The sequence below is a fragment of the Podarcis cretensis genome (assembly GCF_951804945.1).
Source record: "Podarcis cretensis genome assembly, chromosome: 12".
In the NCBI taxonomy this organism is placed as follows: domain Eukaryota; kingdom Metazoa; phylum Chordata; class Lepidosauria; order Squamata; family Lacertidae; genus Podarcis; species Podarcis cretensis.
Genome location: NC_137181.1, coordinates 35,878,248 through 35,897,476, shown reverse-complemented (window position 1 = coordinate 35,897,476; position 19,229 = coordinate 35,878,248). Strand labels below are relative to the sequence as shown.

General features: G+C 41.5%; 1 protein-coding gene across 2 annotated transcripts in view; it reads left to right on the top strand.

Annotated features, from left to right (window-relative positions):
* The first annotated feature begins 3,822 nt into the window (after positions 1 to 3,822).
* Positions 3,823 to 19,229, top strand: part of IGF2BP3 (insulin like growth factor 2 mRNA binding protein 3) — a 68,576-nt gene continuing 53,169 nt past the window's right edge. Inside the window, exons 1-2 of one of the 2 annotated variants that reach the window (XM_079948007.1) lie at positions 3,823 to 5,245; positions 7,128 to 7,188. In XM_079948007.1, coding sequence (XP_079804133.1) covers positions 5,071 to 5,245; positions 7,128 to 7,188 — 236 coding nt within the window. In that variant the 5' untranslated portion in view covers positions 3,823 to 5,070. The remainder of the gene's footprint in view (positions 5,246 to 7,127; positions 7,189 to 19,229) is intronic. The other variant, XM_079948006.1, reaches the window with a different exon arrangement.

Sequence of the window (19,229 nt, the reverse complement as noted above, 5' to 3'; positions counted from 1 at the left end):
TTTCAAGGAGCCCCCTCAGCGCAGCCAGAGGGGGAAGGAGGAGGAGGAAGGGGAAGGGAAGTCGAGCCGCCCTTGGCGAACAAAAGAGGTTCCCCGAGCTGCAATGGCGCGAGGCGGCGAGCCTCCTTTTCGCGCCACAAAGACAAGAGCGGCAGCGACGGCCCAAGGAGCCCGTGAATGGAGAGAAAGGCGAGCGAATCAGGGAGCCGAGGGCGCCGGCGCAAACGAGGCCGAGCGCGCTGGTAGGCGCAGCCCTCGTCCAATCGGGAGCCGGCCTTGCTCCTCTCTCTACACACACACACAGCCGGGGAGTCTCATCCCGGAGCTCACGCGCGGCTTACTACGATTACTACGGCTACTCCCATGCAGCGCGCGCGCGCTTGTTGCTGAATTGCAAGCTCGTCCGGCGTGATCGAGGCTGGGGTGGGGGGGGGCAATGGAGGGCGGAGAGGGCGCCTCCTTCGCAGTTTCCACGGAGCTTGGATTGGAAAACCTAAGGCCAGCTAGAAGAATGATTCTCACCCCCCCCACACACACACCTTTCTTTTTAAAGGTTACATATATTTTAGAGGTGTTTTTTCCCATCCCCCAGCTGCGGGTGGTGGGTGGGGAAGAGAGGATCTGCGCGGTTTATGCGATTATGACACACAGCGCAGGGGCAAGAAACGTGTCTTAAAAAGGGTGTTTCGCGCATGAGTCAGCTGTGGGTATGTTCGAGCCAATTAAATCTGTGTCCATGGCATGCGAGGGGAAGCAATGCGTTATGCCAAAGGCAAAGCGAGGGGCAGGATGGGGGTGGCAAAAAAACAACAACCCCAAACCGACGTACTGCAACGCTGATCAAGGGCACTTTTTTTCTTAAAAATGGAATAATGCTGCTGACAGGTTTGGGGGTTAGCTGCTTCTCCCCCGAGGTGCAGCCATTTCAGACATCCAAGCGCGTTGAAAAACAGGAGCTTTCTCGACATGCGCTCTCTCTCCCAACCCCCCAAAAAACAAGAGTTATAGGCAGCTCAGCTATATTCCTAAAAGCAGGGTGAATGTTCTCCATATTGCTTGCAGAGAATCCCGGGGAACCAAACAGTAAAAAATAGGTCATAGTTCATTAGATCAGGCCCAGGACTTCATAACAAGAGTAGTTAAACACACAGGCTTGCTTTTACTCAAGCAAGTGTACCATTATTTAGTGTTTTTAACATTTTTTAATTGAACTACTGACAGCTTAGTTTTAGCTTTCATAGATAGCCTTTCAAAATCCTTTCCAGTATTTCAACTTCCAATATTGCACCTCTGCTCAGCGATAAACAACTTTTTGAAACCCATTGGCCGCTTGCCATGTGACCCCATGCAAGTCTACTCAGGAGTAAGTCCCATGGAATTCAGGGGGCTTAGTACCAACTGAATATAGCATTGCAGCCTTAATTAGAAGATAAATTCCTCATTTAGGCTACTGCAACAACAAAAATCAATTTATATTTAATCAAATTGGTTTGGTCATCCAAGAATGTTTAAGATATTTGGTTTCTGATCCTTTTTTTAAAAAAATAAAAACTAAAGACCTACAGCAAGACCTATTAACTATTCATGCTACTTACAATATTAACCTCTTCAGTCTGTTCTGATAGAAAACATTTACCAGTTAATGCAATAGAAATCTTTGGATGTTTTTATTTTATTCCCAAGTAAAGTTAAATGAACACAGCTTATTACCAGGAAGCTCCTCAAATCAACCAAACTAATACATTATAGTCTTGGAAGTATTTTGAAATACTATAAAACTAGACCACTGCATTTTCAGCATTAAATGTATATTTATCAAATAAATTGAAACAAATTAACTTGTAGTTAAGAAAACATTAGTTTACTGTTTACTTAGTTTAATTTTTGCAAGTCAAGCTGAAATAATTTGCTTGCAGATTGGGCTCTTAATTTTCTCTTAACATCAGAAATGCTTTTTATATACTATCAGGATTTTAATTTTATAATACTAGCCAGTCCTTGGCCTGCTTTTCTTTTACAAAAATGAATTCAATTATTTTAAAGAAAACATTTATGGAACAATCTGATTTATTTTTTAGAAAAGTGGCAGATTCAAAACATGTTTGTTCCAGTGTAGTAAATTCTGTTGAGCACTGTGGAACCAATTCAGCGGAACACAATGCAACTTACATCTTTGAATAAGCTTTCTTACATTTCAGTTTAATTTAGTTATTTTTAAACTAGTGAATGTAAAATAGAAGAATGTTTAAGTCAAGCAAACAATTATACATTTATAGTAAGCTGTGTTCGTACCTCATATTCAAAGAAACATACGTGCAGTTTTTGCAGAATAATTGCAGACCAAAACTCCCAACTTAATTATTGGTAAAATGAATTCTAGAAAAACCCATATTCAAAGACTTTCCCCTTTTTTATTCACAAGTATTCTATCAGAGGCTCAGAAACAATTGTACGAAATTATACACTTCAACACTGAACGAAGAAAGGTTAGATTTCTGAACAATGATCTAAATTATAAGATTTTTCCATAAATTAGAACTTTTGTTCTAAATTAGAATTTTGTTCTATAACAAAGTCTAATCCATCTTGTCTAAATAAATTTATGAAATAATACCTGTTCATGAAAAAAGTTGCTTCGCTATAACAATTAGTTACAGGGGCTAGTTACAACTTTTACACAGTTTAAAATACTCTACATTTCTGCATCTTGTCATTCTATTGCAAGTACTATCCTGTTTTCCATTTGCAAAGCATACATACCAGAACATTTGATCACTACTTTTGTCTGACAAAAGCACAGCTCTAACAAAGGCATTCATTAATGATACTTTTGCAGATTAAAATTACTTTTGCTTACTTTATAGTTTTAGGACTGGAGTTAGTAAGTTATAGCAAAGACAACAACAACAACCCACCCCTATTTTCTCACAAAAATATAGTGAATGTAATTGTCACTATGTAACTAATAAAAGTACTTAACTGTTTACTATACCCATTATGACCCAATTCCTCCCTCCCCAGTCTATGCAGCATAAATGAACCCTTTTACTAAAGTGAATTCTTAAACAAAACCTACTGGATTCCTATATATTAAAACAGTGTTGGCTTTCATTTCCGTATCCTTTTCTTCATCTTCAGGCAACATTTTGTTTGCTCTGGAACAAGGCTCCTCACACTCTGACCCCTCCCCCCACAAACCCACCATTGTGCTTTACAAATGTTGAAAATTATGAATGGTTCCTTGAACCAAGAGGGGAGGGGGGAGGGGAGAATGGGGGTAGGTGGGTGGATTTCTCTGTGTGCTATGGTAATCCGAGGGTTATGTTGTCCAATCATCCCCATTTTTTTTCTGAGCTAGAAAAACCACCATTAACTCGGTTTAAAAGAAAAAGGGGAAGGAAACAGCTTGGGGTGGAGGTGGGGAGGGAAGGAAAGGGGAGGAGAGGATGTGTCCGGAGTAGCACGCTCATCTCTGCCCCTGCGCACTCCCACTTTTTAATCACCCTCCAACTGGCGTCCACCCCCTTTGTCCTCTCCGATTCATAATGTTTGAGCGCTAGAACCGCCGCAGCCAACGCTCATCAAAACCGCCAGGAGCATTACTATGCAGGAAGGAAAAGCGGGTGGGTGGGGGTGGGGGTAGGAGCTGTTTCAAGGAGACCCCTCGCTTCTCCCTCCCTCCCTCCCGCCCGCCCTCGGCGAGACCCCTCGCTTTTTCTCTGGCGCGCAGCCAATGGCGAGCGAGGGCGCAGGCAGCGCCACCAAACACGAAATCGCAGACAAAAAAGTGGCAGTGGAGCACATGGGTCGCCCCGACGAGGAAAGCATTGTAAGGGGGGGTCCCCCCTTCCCCAATCGAGCTCGCCGGTTCCCCTCGACCACGAGCTGCAGTTGGCACCCCGCGCTAAGCGGTGGCACTTTGCGCCAGGAAAGGCAGCGAGTGGCCCTTTAAGGCTGCATTTGGCCTCCTTCCTTGTTCTATCTCGCCCCCCCCTTTAACCAACCAACCCTTTCCGATTGCGTTGCGAAACGTAGAGATAGTTCCCGCAGCCCTTGCTGTATAAGGTTGCTCCTTTGCCCCCTCCTCCTCCTCCTCCCGGCGAAGGATTTTTTATTTTTTAAACGTCGGAAGCGAAGCTTTTGATATGTGTGTTTGTGCGCGTGTGGAGCAACCAAACGCCGCCGCAGAAAGTAGTAAACAGGGGGAGGGGAGCGAGACCACGCGGTCCGGGCTCCGCGCCCATCCAACCTCCCAGTCTTAAAAACTTGTCCTGGACAGCCAAGGCCAACTTCGCTTCTCCTCCTCCTTTGTGTGTTATGCGAGCTTAAAACCTGCAGCTATCTAATTGAGGCGTTGGGATTCCTCACGTGAGAAGTTGATTTGTAGTTTGAACACGTGGCTCATTCAAAAAGCCGGAATATTCAAGTGATTTCTCTCTCTCTCTTTCTCTCTCTCTCCTCCCCTCCCCTCCTCCCACTCTGTTTTTTTTTTCTCCCTTCCCTTCCTCCCTTTTTGGGAGGGGCGGTGCCTACATTCACGTATTGTAACATTTTCATACTCCGCCTGCTGCTGCCAAAGGGGCTTGGGGGCAAGACAAAAAAAGTAGTTTCTCTGCCCCTCATCTCTCCTCCCTTTCCTATCTTTTCTTTTTTTAAACCGCCACCCTAGTTCCAAAAGCGTCGTGATTTCCACTATCGGTTCGGATAACGTTGTGAACCTTCAGTATTCGGATTTGGTCACGGGCTTCTTTCCTTTTCCTTTTTTTTTTAACTGGTGTGTGAGAGAGAGAGGGAGTGAAAGAGGGAGAGAGAGAGGGGTGGGTGGGGGACGGACGGACGGATACAAGCTGCAGTTGTGTGTGTTTGTGTGTGTGTGTTTTTAAAGCCCCTTGGCATTTTTATTTTACTCCCTGGATCGTTTGAGGGGGCGTTTATATATATATTTTTTGGCATTATTTTTACAAGACAGCGCGTGGTGGTGGCGTCGTTGCCGTCGTGGTGGTTTTTTTTTTATTTTTACAAAAACATTACTATTAAGCAGAGCTCTATTTTTTTAATTAAAACGAGAAGATGAACAAGCTGTACATCGGGAACCTGGGCGAAAACGTAAGCCCTCTGGAGCTAGAAAGTCTCTTTAAAGAGTCCAAGATCCCTTTCACCGGCCAGTTTCTCGTGAAGACGGGATACGCGTTCGTGGACTGCCCCGATGAGAACTGGGCTATGAAGGCCATCGAGGCACTTTCAGGTGGGTCCTTCTCCTCCTCCTCCTCCTCTTCCTCCCACCGGCGTCTCCGGTTTTGGTCCCCACTATCCATCCTTCTTTCTTCCTGGGCGCCATCCTGCCCCTTCTCCTGCCCAGACCCCGAGCTATTACTCCCACCCACCCACCTCGGGGGGGGGGCGTTCGGCTGCCCGCAACGCTTTAAATCGAATTGACCGGCCGTGCAAGGATGCCCCGGTTTGTAGCCGAGGGCAGTTGCTCGGCCAGGCGTTGCCGCGCTGGGTTGAACGGAATTTATTTCGGAGGGCTTCGGCGGCGTTATAATCTGGGGCCTTGAACGAGGGGGGTGGGGGGGAAGGCTAAGGCTGCTGGTGCTGCTGGGCCGGCCTTCTGCTCTCCTCTTCTCCCCCACCCACCCCCATTTGCAACTCTTAGACGCGCAAACTGTTGGCTTTAAGAAAACCTCGCCCCCTTCACCCCCTCCTCTAATGGGGAGCGGGAATGGGGAGCGCGCAAGGCCGCTGCGCTTGCAAGAGCTTCTTCCCCACATTCCTAGCATGAGTATATAATCTTAAAAAAATACTGGCGTAGAGGTGTGCGCGCCCGAGGTGAAAAGAGAGCTGCGTTTGCGGGAGGAGGAGGGGGGGGGAGCGAGGCGCGCAAAAAACATCGCCCCTTCCGCGCGCGCGGGCGGGCACGCTCCCGTTCGTTCGCCTCAGACGCATGCCAGGGCCCAGCCAACAACCGCCAGTCTCCCCCCCCCCCTTGCGAGAGGTTTCTCCGTTCGCCACAAGAGCACCTCACACGCGCGCACGCGAAAACCCTCGGCCTCCCCGCGCTCTGGCGGGAGATGCCGGAGGGCAGGTGGCGGGGGAGAAAAGTAAGGGGGGGGTTCCCCCACACCCACCCACCCACCCCGCCAAGGGCAAACGCCCTCGGTCCGCGGCGCAAAGACGCGCTAGCCTCCCTCCAATTCGGTGCCCTAGCTCGGCTCTCTCTCTAAGCGAGGGCGCGCAATCTCCCGGCTTGCTCAAAGGCTTGGCGTGTTAACACGAGACGACAAACTTTGGACGTGTAAACGGAAAGGCCCCCCCCGTTTTCCCGCTCCCCACGGCGCGCTTGGGACAGAGGTCGAGGCCTGGAGGCCCGCCTCGGGAGCGCGCGCGCCTGCACCTTGGGGGTCATTTATTTCGCTTTCGCTTTGGGCTCTCGCGCCCCGAGTAAAGCATGTCAGTTTTTCTTAGCTTCTCTTCTACATCCTGTTTTTGTGTGTGTGCGCGCGCGCGAAAGGCAGCTTGGCGGGCTGAACGAGGGAGGGTTGTTTGGTTGGTTGGGCGGGCTTGTTTGGGTCTAGGTTTTTGCTCTACTCCGCTTCATGAGGGGCGGGGGGGGGCGACTTTGGCCCAGCGGGTCGTGGTAGGAGGGGGCGTATGAAAAGAGCTTAAACGTGTGCATTTCCAGGGAAAAACGCGTGGGGAACACACTCCTTTTTCACCCAAACCACCAGTTCCTGTTTCCTCGTGACGAGTTCTTAGAGGCCTGTTAATCTCATCAGGGGAGGCGTACATATATGCATGTGTGTGTGTGTGTGTACAACTGAGTTTTAACGTATCACACTGGAGGATACTAGAGGTTAAAAGAGAATAACTTTCTGCTTGAGAGTTGCCCTGAATACATTTTCAACCTTTTCTATCGGAACTGGCTCTACTGTACGCCAGGTTCTTGGCGTGTGGCTATTTATCATTCCCACCATGGTTCAGTTGCTGCCCTGTAACTTTTGGTGAGCAAACTCTATAACATGTTGCATTTGTGTTTCCTTTGCTGTTTTACATCATAAATTCATATCGGGAGTAGGGGTGTGAGAGCACCCAATTAATTCTAAAACCACTTGTATTACTGTTTGTAGGTAAAGTTGAACTGCATGGTAAACTCATAGAGGTTGAACATTCAGTTCCCAAAAGACAAAGGTACGTAATGAATTTATTTTCTTTTATCTCCCCCCCCCTTTGCGAATGGAAATCTTCATCGTTCAGAAGAAACTGGAAGCAAGTTGATCTGATGTTTAGCAGCCTAAACATCAATTATTACTTTGTGATATTAAATCACTCATTAATTTGTGATATTCAGTAATGTTGTTCTTATATTAATGATGAATGCTGTCAGGTAGCTGTGGCTTTAAAAGAAAGTTGAACAGTCATAGATGGTCAAGAGTAAAACATTTCATTTGAACAATTTCATATTGTAGTTAGGAAGTAGTGGAGCATTAAGAATCAGTGTGTTGAACCATGAAATAGACAAACTACAAACATCTTGCCCATCTCGTGTTTTTGTTGAAGTTCGTATAATATTTATGTTGAGAAAGTTTTATTTGAGTATGTAACCCCACTTACCTTGGAGTAAGACCCATTGAGTAGACATGATTAAGATTGCACTGCAAGCTGAGGTATTTCTTTATCACCAGATACTTCTGTATGGCAAAATGGGAGCCCCCTTTTTTATTTTTAATGCAAGGTACAGTTGATACATAGTTAAATTTTTTCTGTTTTTTGTGAAAAGAATACTTTACACCAAGTAATACAGCTTCTGTGGGCCAGGTAGATACAAAGGTTTCTTGAATCTAAATCAAAAACTTTCCTGGAGTAGTTAAATCTGCTTTCATAAATGCATAGATTATGAAGCAATCTTTATTGTGCTGGTATCTCACATTTAACAGATGCTTCTTTAAAATCTTATTCTGGACCTAGGCAAGAATACAGTCCAGATGAAAAAGCTTTTCTTAAAGAGACAGGCATTTTTAGGCCTCTAAAATAGTTGTTTGGAAGTGTTAGCTGCTGATTGTTATCATTTACTTTGGGGAATTAAAATATGCAAGGCTTATTGAACGTTGTATGAAAATTTACGTTGGAACCAGAAGAGATTTGTGGACAAATACAATTAGGAAGCAACCTCTGTTAATGTATTAAGGCATATTGTATCTGTTGGCATGCATTCTGGTATGCTTAATACTTGTTTGGTTTACACACTCTGTCTGCATTGAAAATGGGGTAATTCAACTTCTTTACTTGTAATATGTATCTGTTTACTTAAAGGATCAATTCCTTTGTGTACCCTAGCCATTTTATAAGTATTTTCAGTATAGTATAATGTAAGGTAGTAAAGTGATGGTTGTATGTGTAAATGGAAATCTTACTGTACTCCAGAAATACTTGTAATAGTGAATTTTAATTATGTTGTCTTGTTGCTGTTGTGTAGTAATGAAAATGTGATTTAAAAATATTCACTTCCTGATTCTTACTTTTTTCTTCCTTTCCTCCTTTTTGGTGTGCAGTTAAAAATGATGTGCATTAATGCTACAAGTAGCTTTGAAGAAACATGTGAAAATTTGTTTAAAGTAATTTTGTGATGCACAAAATTTTCTTTTTTAAGATTTTTGCTATATTTTCATCCTTAATAGAATTTTATATAATGGAGATACAAATATTTAATGAAATATACAGACACATGTGCTTTGTGGACTTAAGCATCTTTGATATGGAACCTAATTTAAAACATAGGCTGCAATTCTAGTTATGTTTTGGAATAATTCCCATTGAACTCAGTGAGACTTGCTTCATACTGAATCATGCATTGGACTGTAAAGTATAGTCTTTGTGTTTGTGTTTTATAGCCAACATTTCAAAAGTGTGCCATTCTTCTGCTTTGTATCTAAGGAATGGACTTTCTGTGCCATGGAGCTATCTTGTGTAGTGTACAGATAAATAACTGTTGTAATGTCCTACCACAAAAAGATGAAGAAATAATGTTATTTACAGATGTTTCTCTGAGTTCATGTAAGACTTCCAGATCAATTGATCTGTACATCATAAGATGTATATAGGAATTTGCTGTTTTGGAACCCTAGGTTAAATTACTTCTTCACCCTTTCATTTCTTAAACTCTCTTCCTCCCTCCCTTTTTCATTTTAAACAGAGGGTGCATGCAGTTATTACCAGTGGGTCAGGGACTTTTGGTTGGATAAATGCTTCAGTTAGAATTAAGAAGTAGTTTGATACGGAATATGGTGAAGTCCCGTAAAATATATTTATTAAAATGTATTGATATTTTTCAAAAAGTTCAAAGCAGTGCACAGCTGTATATTAATCTTTATCATTGAGCACTGCTGATATGAATGTTCTCATCTATCTGGTTATAGATCTACTTCTATAGAATATATAGTTCATGCTGTGTAGTTGTAGATATTCTCCCTTCATTCATTTTGGTGAGATTGTGCACTAGGGGTGGACACAGGGATATTGTTAATCCATATCCTCTCATAATAGTGTCAGGAGCTCTTACAAAACTAAATTAAATTTGAAAGGCCAGTCTCTGTAAAGCTAGCCTGGTTTGTTATTTTAAAACTGAGTTTTAAGGCTCAGCAGTTGCATTCCAGCAGTTTGGACTTTTAGATTGAAAGAGGACACACCCACACTCGCAAAAGCAACCTTTATACCTGCTGTGAAAGGCTGTTTAGGACTGTGGTGTTCTAGAATGGTCGTTGAGACAGGCAAATAGGCTATATTGTGATTGAGTTGGGATAGAGGGAATGGTCTAGATTTTAGTTGGGAGCAGAGAGAGAGCTGTTTATAATATGGCTCTAGCCAGAAGCTGATTTCTGTCTTACTATGGAAACCTCAAGGGAATATGAAAGGAATGTAAAATTTTTGCATTCATAACCTCCAGATACTTTAGGGAAGCTTGGATCACTTCATTCAAAACTTGGAAATGGCATTGTAACAATGCGGGCTGCTAGTCACATGTTACAAAAAGAATGTGGAATATTCTTAGCTGTGATCATCAGCTACCACAAATGTTTGGGAAAAATTTATGCAAAACAAGATAGTACATGTATATTGGAAAACTTTTGTACAAGCCCTTTAGTTACTCCCTAGCTTGCCACAAGAGCAGCTGTTATCTTGGTGGGGCAATATACATACTGCAAACTGATTATTCAAATAGCACTGATGTCATTTGTTGTGTGATGGATGGTTTAGCTTGGCAGGGAGGTGGGTGGGGATCTGATACTGGCCAGCTGGGGGCTGCATATTGAGTCAGTACTTGATGAGCTTGAGTCTTGTTAAATCCTTATAGATTTCGTATTTCTGACATTCATTCACTAAAACTAGAATCCGTATTATAGTACTGTTTCTGCTTCAAGGTTGGATGCCAACCCATTTTTGTATCACTTTTGTTTTCCCCTGTGGGTTTCAAAACAAAATTTCATGTTTCCCTAACCACATGGGAGTGATGGTTTGGTTTTCAGAAACTGAACCACAACATAAGGTTGGACTGTGTTGTAATCAGGATTTCTCTTATTCATTGTGAATACGGTGCCAAGTGCAATATAGAATCTATGGAATCAGCAAATTTTAAAAGCAAAAACAGCTTAGCCTTTGGATAATATGGTCCTGAAAGTATTTAGACAAGGAAGAAGGCTGAGGATCCAGTGATGATTTGGGGTGAGGTGGGAGCTCAGGTAGCTATTACAGTTGTTAAATTGAGCAGATGTTGTGCTCCTTGTTCCTCTTCGTGTCTTCCATGCAGCAACACATTATTTGCTTCTTGTGCTTCATTCTACATCTGCCTTCGTATCCTATACAAAACTGGTCTTTGCAAAACATATCAAGTTTTGTTTCGAGTCACTTCAAGCAGGCAGGTTACAAAATTCAACTTTATAGTTTCCAAATATTTGTTTATCAAAACATGTATATCCTTCCCTTTTGGTGGGCTAACAACATTTTTAAAAATATAAAAAGAACAATATAAAACAGAACAGTTTAAAAACAAACATAAAAATATTATCTGCCACATATACCAAAAGCCTGTCAGAATAAAACAGTTTGTTTCTACATTAGTTATTAAAAAAATTATGTGGATACGTCAAAGATCTGTTAAAATGGCATGTCCTAAAATGGCATGGGGAATTTATGACCCTCCAAATGTTGTTGGACTTCCAACAACCCAGCCCAGATGGTTAGTGATCGGGAATGATGGGAGCTGTAGTACATCATCATCATCTGGATAGCCACAGGACTCTTGCCCCTGGTCTGGAGAAAGTACAAATCTTTTATAAAGTGCTGTTACAGTTTGAAGTCCTTCATATCAAAGAAAAAAAACCTTTAATGTCTGTGGCAGCATGATAATCTTACTGTATTTTGGGTAGAGTTCTAAGTAACGTTTAATATAAATTATGCTAAACATCCATAGAAAGTATATGGCTATTTGGACCTTTTTAAATGTAGGAAACTGAAACTCTTCTGACAGTTCTTGTTAATTTCTACAGTGTGATACAAAGACTGACCCTTCCAAAAGGGAATGTAAGGTATGGTGCTGCTGGAAAATGTCTTTTCATCAATATGTTTTCATGTTAGTAGATAAGCTTGAGGATGCTTCAGTAAGACAGTATGACAAAGAATAACCATGGGGAAGCACATCTAACACCTTATATTGAAGCAGGATTGTCCATTTCTAAACCATCCCAATACATAGACTTGGTTAGTAACACACAGTTAGCATTTAAATTTGTTTCCTTCCAATGTAAGCCCTTTGTATATTAGTTTAGGAAATAACACTTCTGACCCTTGTTGCTCTTATTAATTGGTATCCCATTCGCACTTTTTCCTGATCAACAAAGCAAGCCTAAGTTTGTATTCATATAACGTGAATCTGCCCCTGGCTCCTTTGAATACAAGGGCAGGATAAATTTTATAAATTCAAATAAATAAATCTGTCCTCTTACTTGCTGTTGCTATTCTTCTAAAAATAGTGTTTGTAAAACCCAAATCCAGACTTAATTACAAGTCTGGGTTAGAATAGGGTGGTTTTTCTGAGTAGTAGAAAATGCAATTATATTTTGTTCAGAATGAATGATATTATTTCAATAATTCCTTAAAGAACTGAAATGTGGCATTGCTGAACTATTTGACTGAGCTTTGCAAGTTATAATTCAGGAGGTGATCACCAGTGCCTTTCTCCCCTTAAAGACAGCAGAAACGGAGGGTGCAAGGATGTGCAGCTGCTAACTACTTGCACTTGTAGCTTCTTTTCTACTTTGTGGCTATAAAGTCAGATGGCAGGGGAGGGACTGACGCAGTCTTTGGTTGTATATGTTGCTGTACTAGGCTTCCTTGCTAGGAATAAATGCCGGCATGCTGTGGCTGCCCACAAACTGGGCACACTCTGTTCCTGCCAGGTCTGAGGGAGACGGGACAGACATGGCAGCCACTGTGTAATGCTGTATTTCACCAGCTGGATTAACACAGATGAACATTCTACAACATATTCTGAGGGGGCCCTCAGGCCCTATAGTTAATACTTGTAGATAATTATTAATTAAATTTAATTGCTAAAATAGCTTTTCCAAAAAAAGTTTTCCAAATTGGTTTATGTTACAAAATACACAGGCACCAAACAACAAAATTATATAAATAACAGTATAAAAACAGACGCAGGGGATAAAATTGTTACAAAAGCCTTATGGAAGAAGTGTGCTTTTTCTTTTTTGATTGGGGAGAAAGGGTCTAATTAGGTTGTGATTACTTGGAAATCAGATCTCAGGGGCATTGTAGATAGAAGGCTGAGTAAAATAAGCGGTACAGTGTGGTGTGGCAGTGAAAAATTGGAAATTAACTTGTTAGGAATTGCTGGGTAAGGAGTTGAAGCTTTTAAGTACCTGTGACAAAACGTTATTGAAGGGGAGAAGAAGGTCAAGACAAAGAGGATGAAATTGCTTTCGTCCTTTTACCATCCCATTTTCCCACACTGCCCTGCTCAATAGATAGCTCAGGTTCTCCTCTGGTTGAGCAAAGGAGTCAGAGTAGTGGCCTTTCAGTCCCTACAATGCCTTTGTTGGCTGAATGTTGTATATGTGAGCGCTCTCACTCCTGACTAAGCCTCAAAGTCATCTTAGGGGTTTGTCTTGGAAATGAACATAGCAAAGCATGCTGCCGATCTCAAAACACTCAAAACAGTGGCATAGTTAATGAAGGGGAAGATCCGTTCTTATTCCCTTTCCCCTCTGGCAACCTCCCTATTAAACCCAACTCCAGGGGAAGCAAATTTTGTGATGTGTCACTTCCTGAAGCCAGCACACCTCCCCAACATCTTTACGTTTTGAGATGGAATGGTCCCTCGCGACTTTAAAGATATTCTTTGGCACCTTAGGAGGTGCCTATTTCATGGGGCCAATTTCATTTTACCTTGTGAGATTCCTGAAGTTGAAGATTAGGTTCACTCTGGTCATTTAAAGGAGTCTGTATGTGGTGAGGTGATAGGTTTGATGAGGTGCATATTCTCCAAGGCTGCACCTCTCTTTTGCCTCAGACACGAAGGCCTGCCAGTCTCAGCTTCCCTTCAGCCTTGATTCCATAGCCTTTGATTACCACGGCTCTTTGGGTACGCTAATGTGCAGGATCAGGAGCAATCTGCTGCCCTCCCCCTATGCCTGTTAGTGTCTTGTATGTATGTATGTATGTATGTATGTATGTATGTAACATGCCATTTCTGTAGTATAGGATGTGATGGTTGAACCTAGAATTCCGTGTGTGATTCATTTTCTCCCCAACCGAAAAAGAAAGACCTGGGAAATGTATAATAAATGAAATTACAAATGCTTCCCAGGCAAAGGAAGCTTAATTAATGCTACCTGTACCTCTTGGGTGCTGAGTTGAATAATATCCAGAAGAATCTTACTTTTGATTAGCGTTACATTTAGTTATATACTCATCCTCCATGTTGATTGTTGTAATGTGGTGAACAGAGTCTACGGTATTTGTCCTCCTGTTTTTTAAAAAGTAAATCAGAATGCTCAAAAGCAAAAGTTGATACTTGAGTGTGGCTTCTCTAGATATTGTGGCCCTACTTCAGGATTTCCGATATTTACTTCTAACTTGGATTACAATGATTTAAATGGAACCCAAAGGTTCAGGTTGCTACAAGTAAAAAGTAAAGTCTTGCAGAACAGGTATCATTAGTTGACTGAACTGGCTGTTTTCTTTAGAAGATACAGTTGTACCTTGGAAGTTGAACGAAATCCATTCCAGAAGTCTGTTCGACTTCCAAAACGTTTGAAAATCAAATCACGGCTTCTGATTGGCTGCAGGAAGCTCCTGCAGTGAATCAGAAGCCCCGTCGGATATTCGGCTTCCAAAAATAGTTTGCAAACCAGAACAGGCACTTCTGGATTTGCGACATTCGGGAACTAAGCTGTTCGAAAACCAAGGTACAACTGTTTTTCGTTTATTTAATCGATACATTGACTACTTTGAATGTGTACTGACTCTTGGACCTATGCACGTGTCTCTTTAATGGGGAAGTAACAAGTACCAAAGATGCTCTAGTCAAATGTCTGCATTAATTAGCTCATCATTTACAGTTTGCATATTAAGAGTAGTTTTCCAAAGTGATTAGTCCCTGTTTGTCTGTGAATGGCAATGGACACATTTTCCTATATCTATTAGAAAAAGAAAGAAAAGAAACCACAGGCACAAGGGCTATTTTGGTGATTAATATTTCTGTGCTGGCTGAGTAAACGAACATTGTCTCAGTGGGATGGTTCATTTGAGATTCCTAATGTGAAGTTTTTGGAAATGCGAGTGCTAAACCTTATTGGAACTGGACAGATGTTCTTCAGTACTTTGAGGTCTAATCAGCACAAAAGAACACTGGACGCTCCATGTGAACATTTTCTAAGTATTATACCTGTGCATTTACATTTTGCTTGAACACTTCATCAAGAATTCCTCTTTAAAGAGAGTCTGGAGAGCCTGTGTTAGTGAATGCTTTTGATTATTACTCCTTGTCCATATAATTTGTTTCCCTCCCCGGTCAAATGAAATGTGCTTCATTTAATCCTGAATAAGGTGCTCCTCTTTCTCTGGCTGTGTGCAGACACAGGGGACGCTCAGAGCAAGAATGATTTGCTGCTTGTAGTTTGTGCTCTTACACTGTTGGTGCACTTTGAGTTTTATCATCCTTCGGTAGTACACAATCATCAAATGTAGATGATTCTATAAATAGTCATTCTATAAATAGGCAGGAGTAGAAGAAAGTTACAAAAAAGCTAGTTTAAATTGTGTAGAGAAAATGTATAATATGTTTTTAGAGAAGCTTTCTGATGTTCCTTTTATAAGCTATACAAATGCTATTATTTTCCTGCATCTTTTAAATACGTAATAGTTTAAAATACTTACGTTAGAGCCCTTTAATTCTAGAAATCTAAAAGATGAGTCTGTTAATGGGGCTCAGTTCTTGCCTATCAGATGTGTCTGAAATGGCATTTACTTTACATAAAGAATATTTTGAAATGTTTAGTTTAATATAGAAGATGTCATTAATTTTGGCTTAGATGTAGCATATTCTTGTCTTGCTTCACACATGAAAGCACTTATCTATATGTAAGAATTTCAGGGAAACTACAAAATTTATCTAAACGTGTGATTTAATATTCTTGTTTTTACACTGTGTGTATGCCTGCCAGGCATAAGTGTGTATCTTTGAGTATCTGTGGGTGGTTATTTTATTATTTGCTTGGAAAAATGTATTAACTGCTTAATCAAATAGCTTTCTAAATGATGTACATAATAAAATTGTAGATAAAACACAGTTAAAATCCACAAACTGTTTTCAAATATATATACATAATTATAAAAAAGATAAAATCAGTTAAATTTTAAAAAATAATATAGTAACTAAATCATGTGCTTGGATAGGCTTGCTGCAACTAAAAAAAATTTGGCAGGTGTGTAATGCAATGTAGTGAGGGCATCTTCCTAATTCTATCCTGTGAACACACAAATGCCTTTGAACTGGGATTTGGTAAAGTGAATTGCTCCTCACTCTTTTTCGAGATGTGTGCGATTAAAAACCTCATCAGTGCATGCTGGTTTAATTGCTTGTGGATGTGCCTAGAAGTTTTCTATCCTGGAAGCAGTGTAGAGCTTGCCTACACTGGAAGTAGAAGTGTATTGTCTCATGGATAAGAATTTTTAGCAAGCTTTTTAAAATTACAAGGTTGAGTACTGTTAAGAACAAATCTGCAAAATGGCATTTTGTTGACTGTATGCCCTTTTTCTTGATCAAAGCTTTTGGTAACTGTCTAAGGAGCTTTTTAGTATAATAGCTGATTTGGTGTCTTTTCTGTGTTTGTGCTTTTTAAATTATGTACTGCTAAGTTGATATTAAGCAGTTCCAAGTTTGTGGTGCATATGTAGTCCAATAAAATGGAAAAGTCACACTGGATAATGAAGGGGAAGTCACATTTTTAAAACTTTTGTCTATATATCGAAATCACTTTGCAGTCAGAAAACTAGCACTGCAGGGAATGAGCTGGATAGATCTTTTTTTCCAGTGGTGTTTTTACTTGCGGGAAGTTTTGAACATGAGAGAGCAGTAAACCCCCCCCCCCGAAGTTTGAATTGGTGTAGTCCATTGCAGCACAGAATATAGTTTGGGATCTACTGGTTGCATCTCAGAATGGGCTTCCAGTTCCCAGTGGTTTAACCATAGCAACAATAACAAATCTTTTTTTTTACTGCTTTGGTAGTATAAAACACTATATCTTTAAGGCACTTTTGAGGCATATTTCCGTCCACAAAGAATTCTGGATACTGGAGTTTGTAAGGGCTGCTGGGAATTTTAACTTTGTAAGGGGTAAACTACAGTGCACAGAATTGTTTGTGCTTTAAAGGTATTCTGTGTGTGCAGCCTAGTGGGCGGCTGAAATCTAGGAAGCTTGAATTCTCAGCCTGAGCATGTTCTCAGAGCACCTTGTGTCAAAATTCTGTGTCTGCCTTCCTGAGCCACACTTCACAGCTCTAGTTAGTGGGAAAATGAAGTGCCTCTTGCAAGCCTTAAACCTGCCCACCCTATCTGTTGTCTTAGGACTCTACCAGAATCTGCTGCATTTAGATGCTGTCAGAATGCGACAGCAGCCACACCCTGGAAAACTGCTTTATCTGGCTTGCTAAACCAGGTGAAGGTAGCTGATGGGTCTCAATCCCTCAGTGAGTTAGGGTCTGGTCGATTGAGCAGAAAAGACCAGTAGTGGGTCCAACAGTCAAGAAGGTGGTTTCTGCACATGGCACCAGATGCATTTTGCACCTGGCTGTCAACCACTTGTGACCAAGTGAAGATGCACTTGTGCTAGGATGGCGCCTGAGGTCTCCACCATCTAGAGTTGCATGCCTGGGGATCCTTGGATCTTTCCTGTTTTCACACACTAACAACACATCCTGTTGAATTCTATTTGTGGTATTTTATCTGCCCCATCAGAACGAATTTCAGGAACCAAAAAGTCGTGTTGAAAAATAAGATTTTCAAGCCATCTGGCCCCACACTGGCAACCAGACATTCTGTTTTGGTGACACTAACCCTGGTTTAAGGAGCTATCTGACACCTAGCATATATATCTGAGTTTCTAACACAGCTGGGAAGGTAGCCCATCTAAAACCTCTGCTGCCTTGTGGGATCGCTTCAGGGGAAGAAATGACTAAGAAGTAAATCCTACTCAAATCTGCAGTTGAGTCCCTTTCACACCTCTTCCCAGCAACTCCTGCAGCCAAACTCGGCTTTCCTTTGGACCACATCAGCGAGGCTGAGGGAGGCGGTGTTGTTGTCTGGTCAGCCCAGGACCTCCATACACACTGCCCAGGCTTGTGTTCCAGGAAGGTAACTTCAGTGCTGCTAAGTCAATAGTTTGACCACCCCTGGAGGCACACTCCATTGTCTCTTGAGGCAGATGGATGCCTGCAACAGCAAGAGGCAAAGCCTCACTTCAACCAGTTGTCTGTAGCTTTTCTTCTTCCATTTCTTTGTTTGGCTTCTCTTTATGTATTGCTTCCCAAGTTGTATATATAGTAAATAAACCACTTTTTCCAGAATAAGAATCAGTGGTTGAGAAACCTTTTTAATTTGTGCTAATGTTAAGGAGGTGAATATGGTATGTATTGTGTTACAATACATAAATTGGCTAAGAGATTGATGAAAGATTGATACGTGTGTGTCTTTCAGCAGTAGGCAACTGGGGATCACCTGTGGAATTGGGCTAATGCTGGAAACTTTAGTGCAGTAAATACATGCATGCAGTGGAAAGACTAATGTAACATTAGAATATTAATGCTATTGTGCTATCACCCCCTCCCCCATTGGCTAGAGAAACAGGGTGCATAGTTTCTTGGTGTGCTCTGCAGTCTTGGTTCTCTGTAATAACACTGTCATTTGTATGCAAAACAGACTAGCTTTGACCATTTTGGGCTAGGAGAACTTAACAGTACTACACAGAGGAAACGCTGAAATACTTGCAACTGATGCCTACTGTATTTAGCACCCCTAGCCTTCACATTTAGGCTAGCGTTTGCACAGAGAGAAGTAGGCAAACAGTATTTTAATGAAAATATGTCATTATCCCATTTGCATTTTGTGTGTCCTTTTCCCTGTAAAGAAATTATCAAATATTGGCAGGGCCCTTTCAGTATGTTTGATGACAATTGAGGCAGTGTTCAATTCTTGCTATTCTCCCCCAACACCAAAAATTGTAATTTTAGTAATTATGGTGTTCCCTGTGGTATTGAGTTAACATCCAGTTTTCAATAAAATGATTGTTATCCGTTTCTTATTCCATCAAAACTCATTAGCTTTGCCATTTATTCTTTCTGTCAGGTAGCTCCAAAAAGTTATCTGAAGGTTTCACTGTTGTTCCTGTATATAATAGAAATGAAATAAATATTTAAATTCTACCCTTCAGGTAGTTTAAAATCGACAGACGACTCCAGTCCATTCATATGCCCCAAATCTTTGTAGTTGTTATAATTATGTGTTTAAGGAAAGCACCATTTAATTTTTTTTTGCACTGCATCTCCATACAAATGATACCTTTTTAAAATTGGGCATTTCATGGTTTTAAATGGCAAAACAGCTTCTGGAATGTGCTTCTGTTTGATTTCAGTCAGCCTTCCAGTTATAGCAAAGTGCAAGC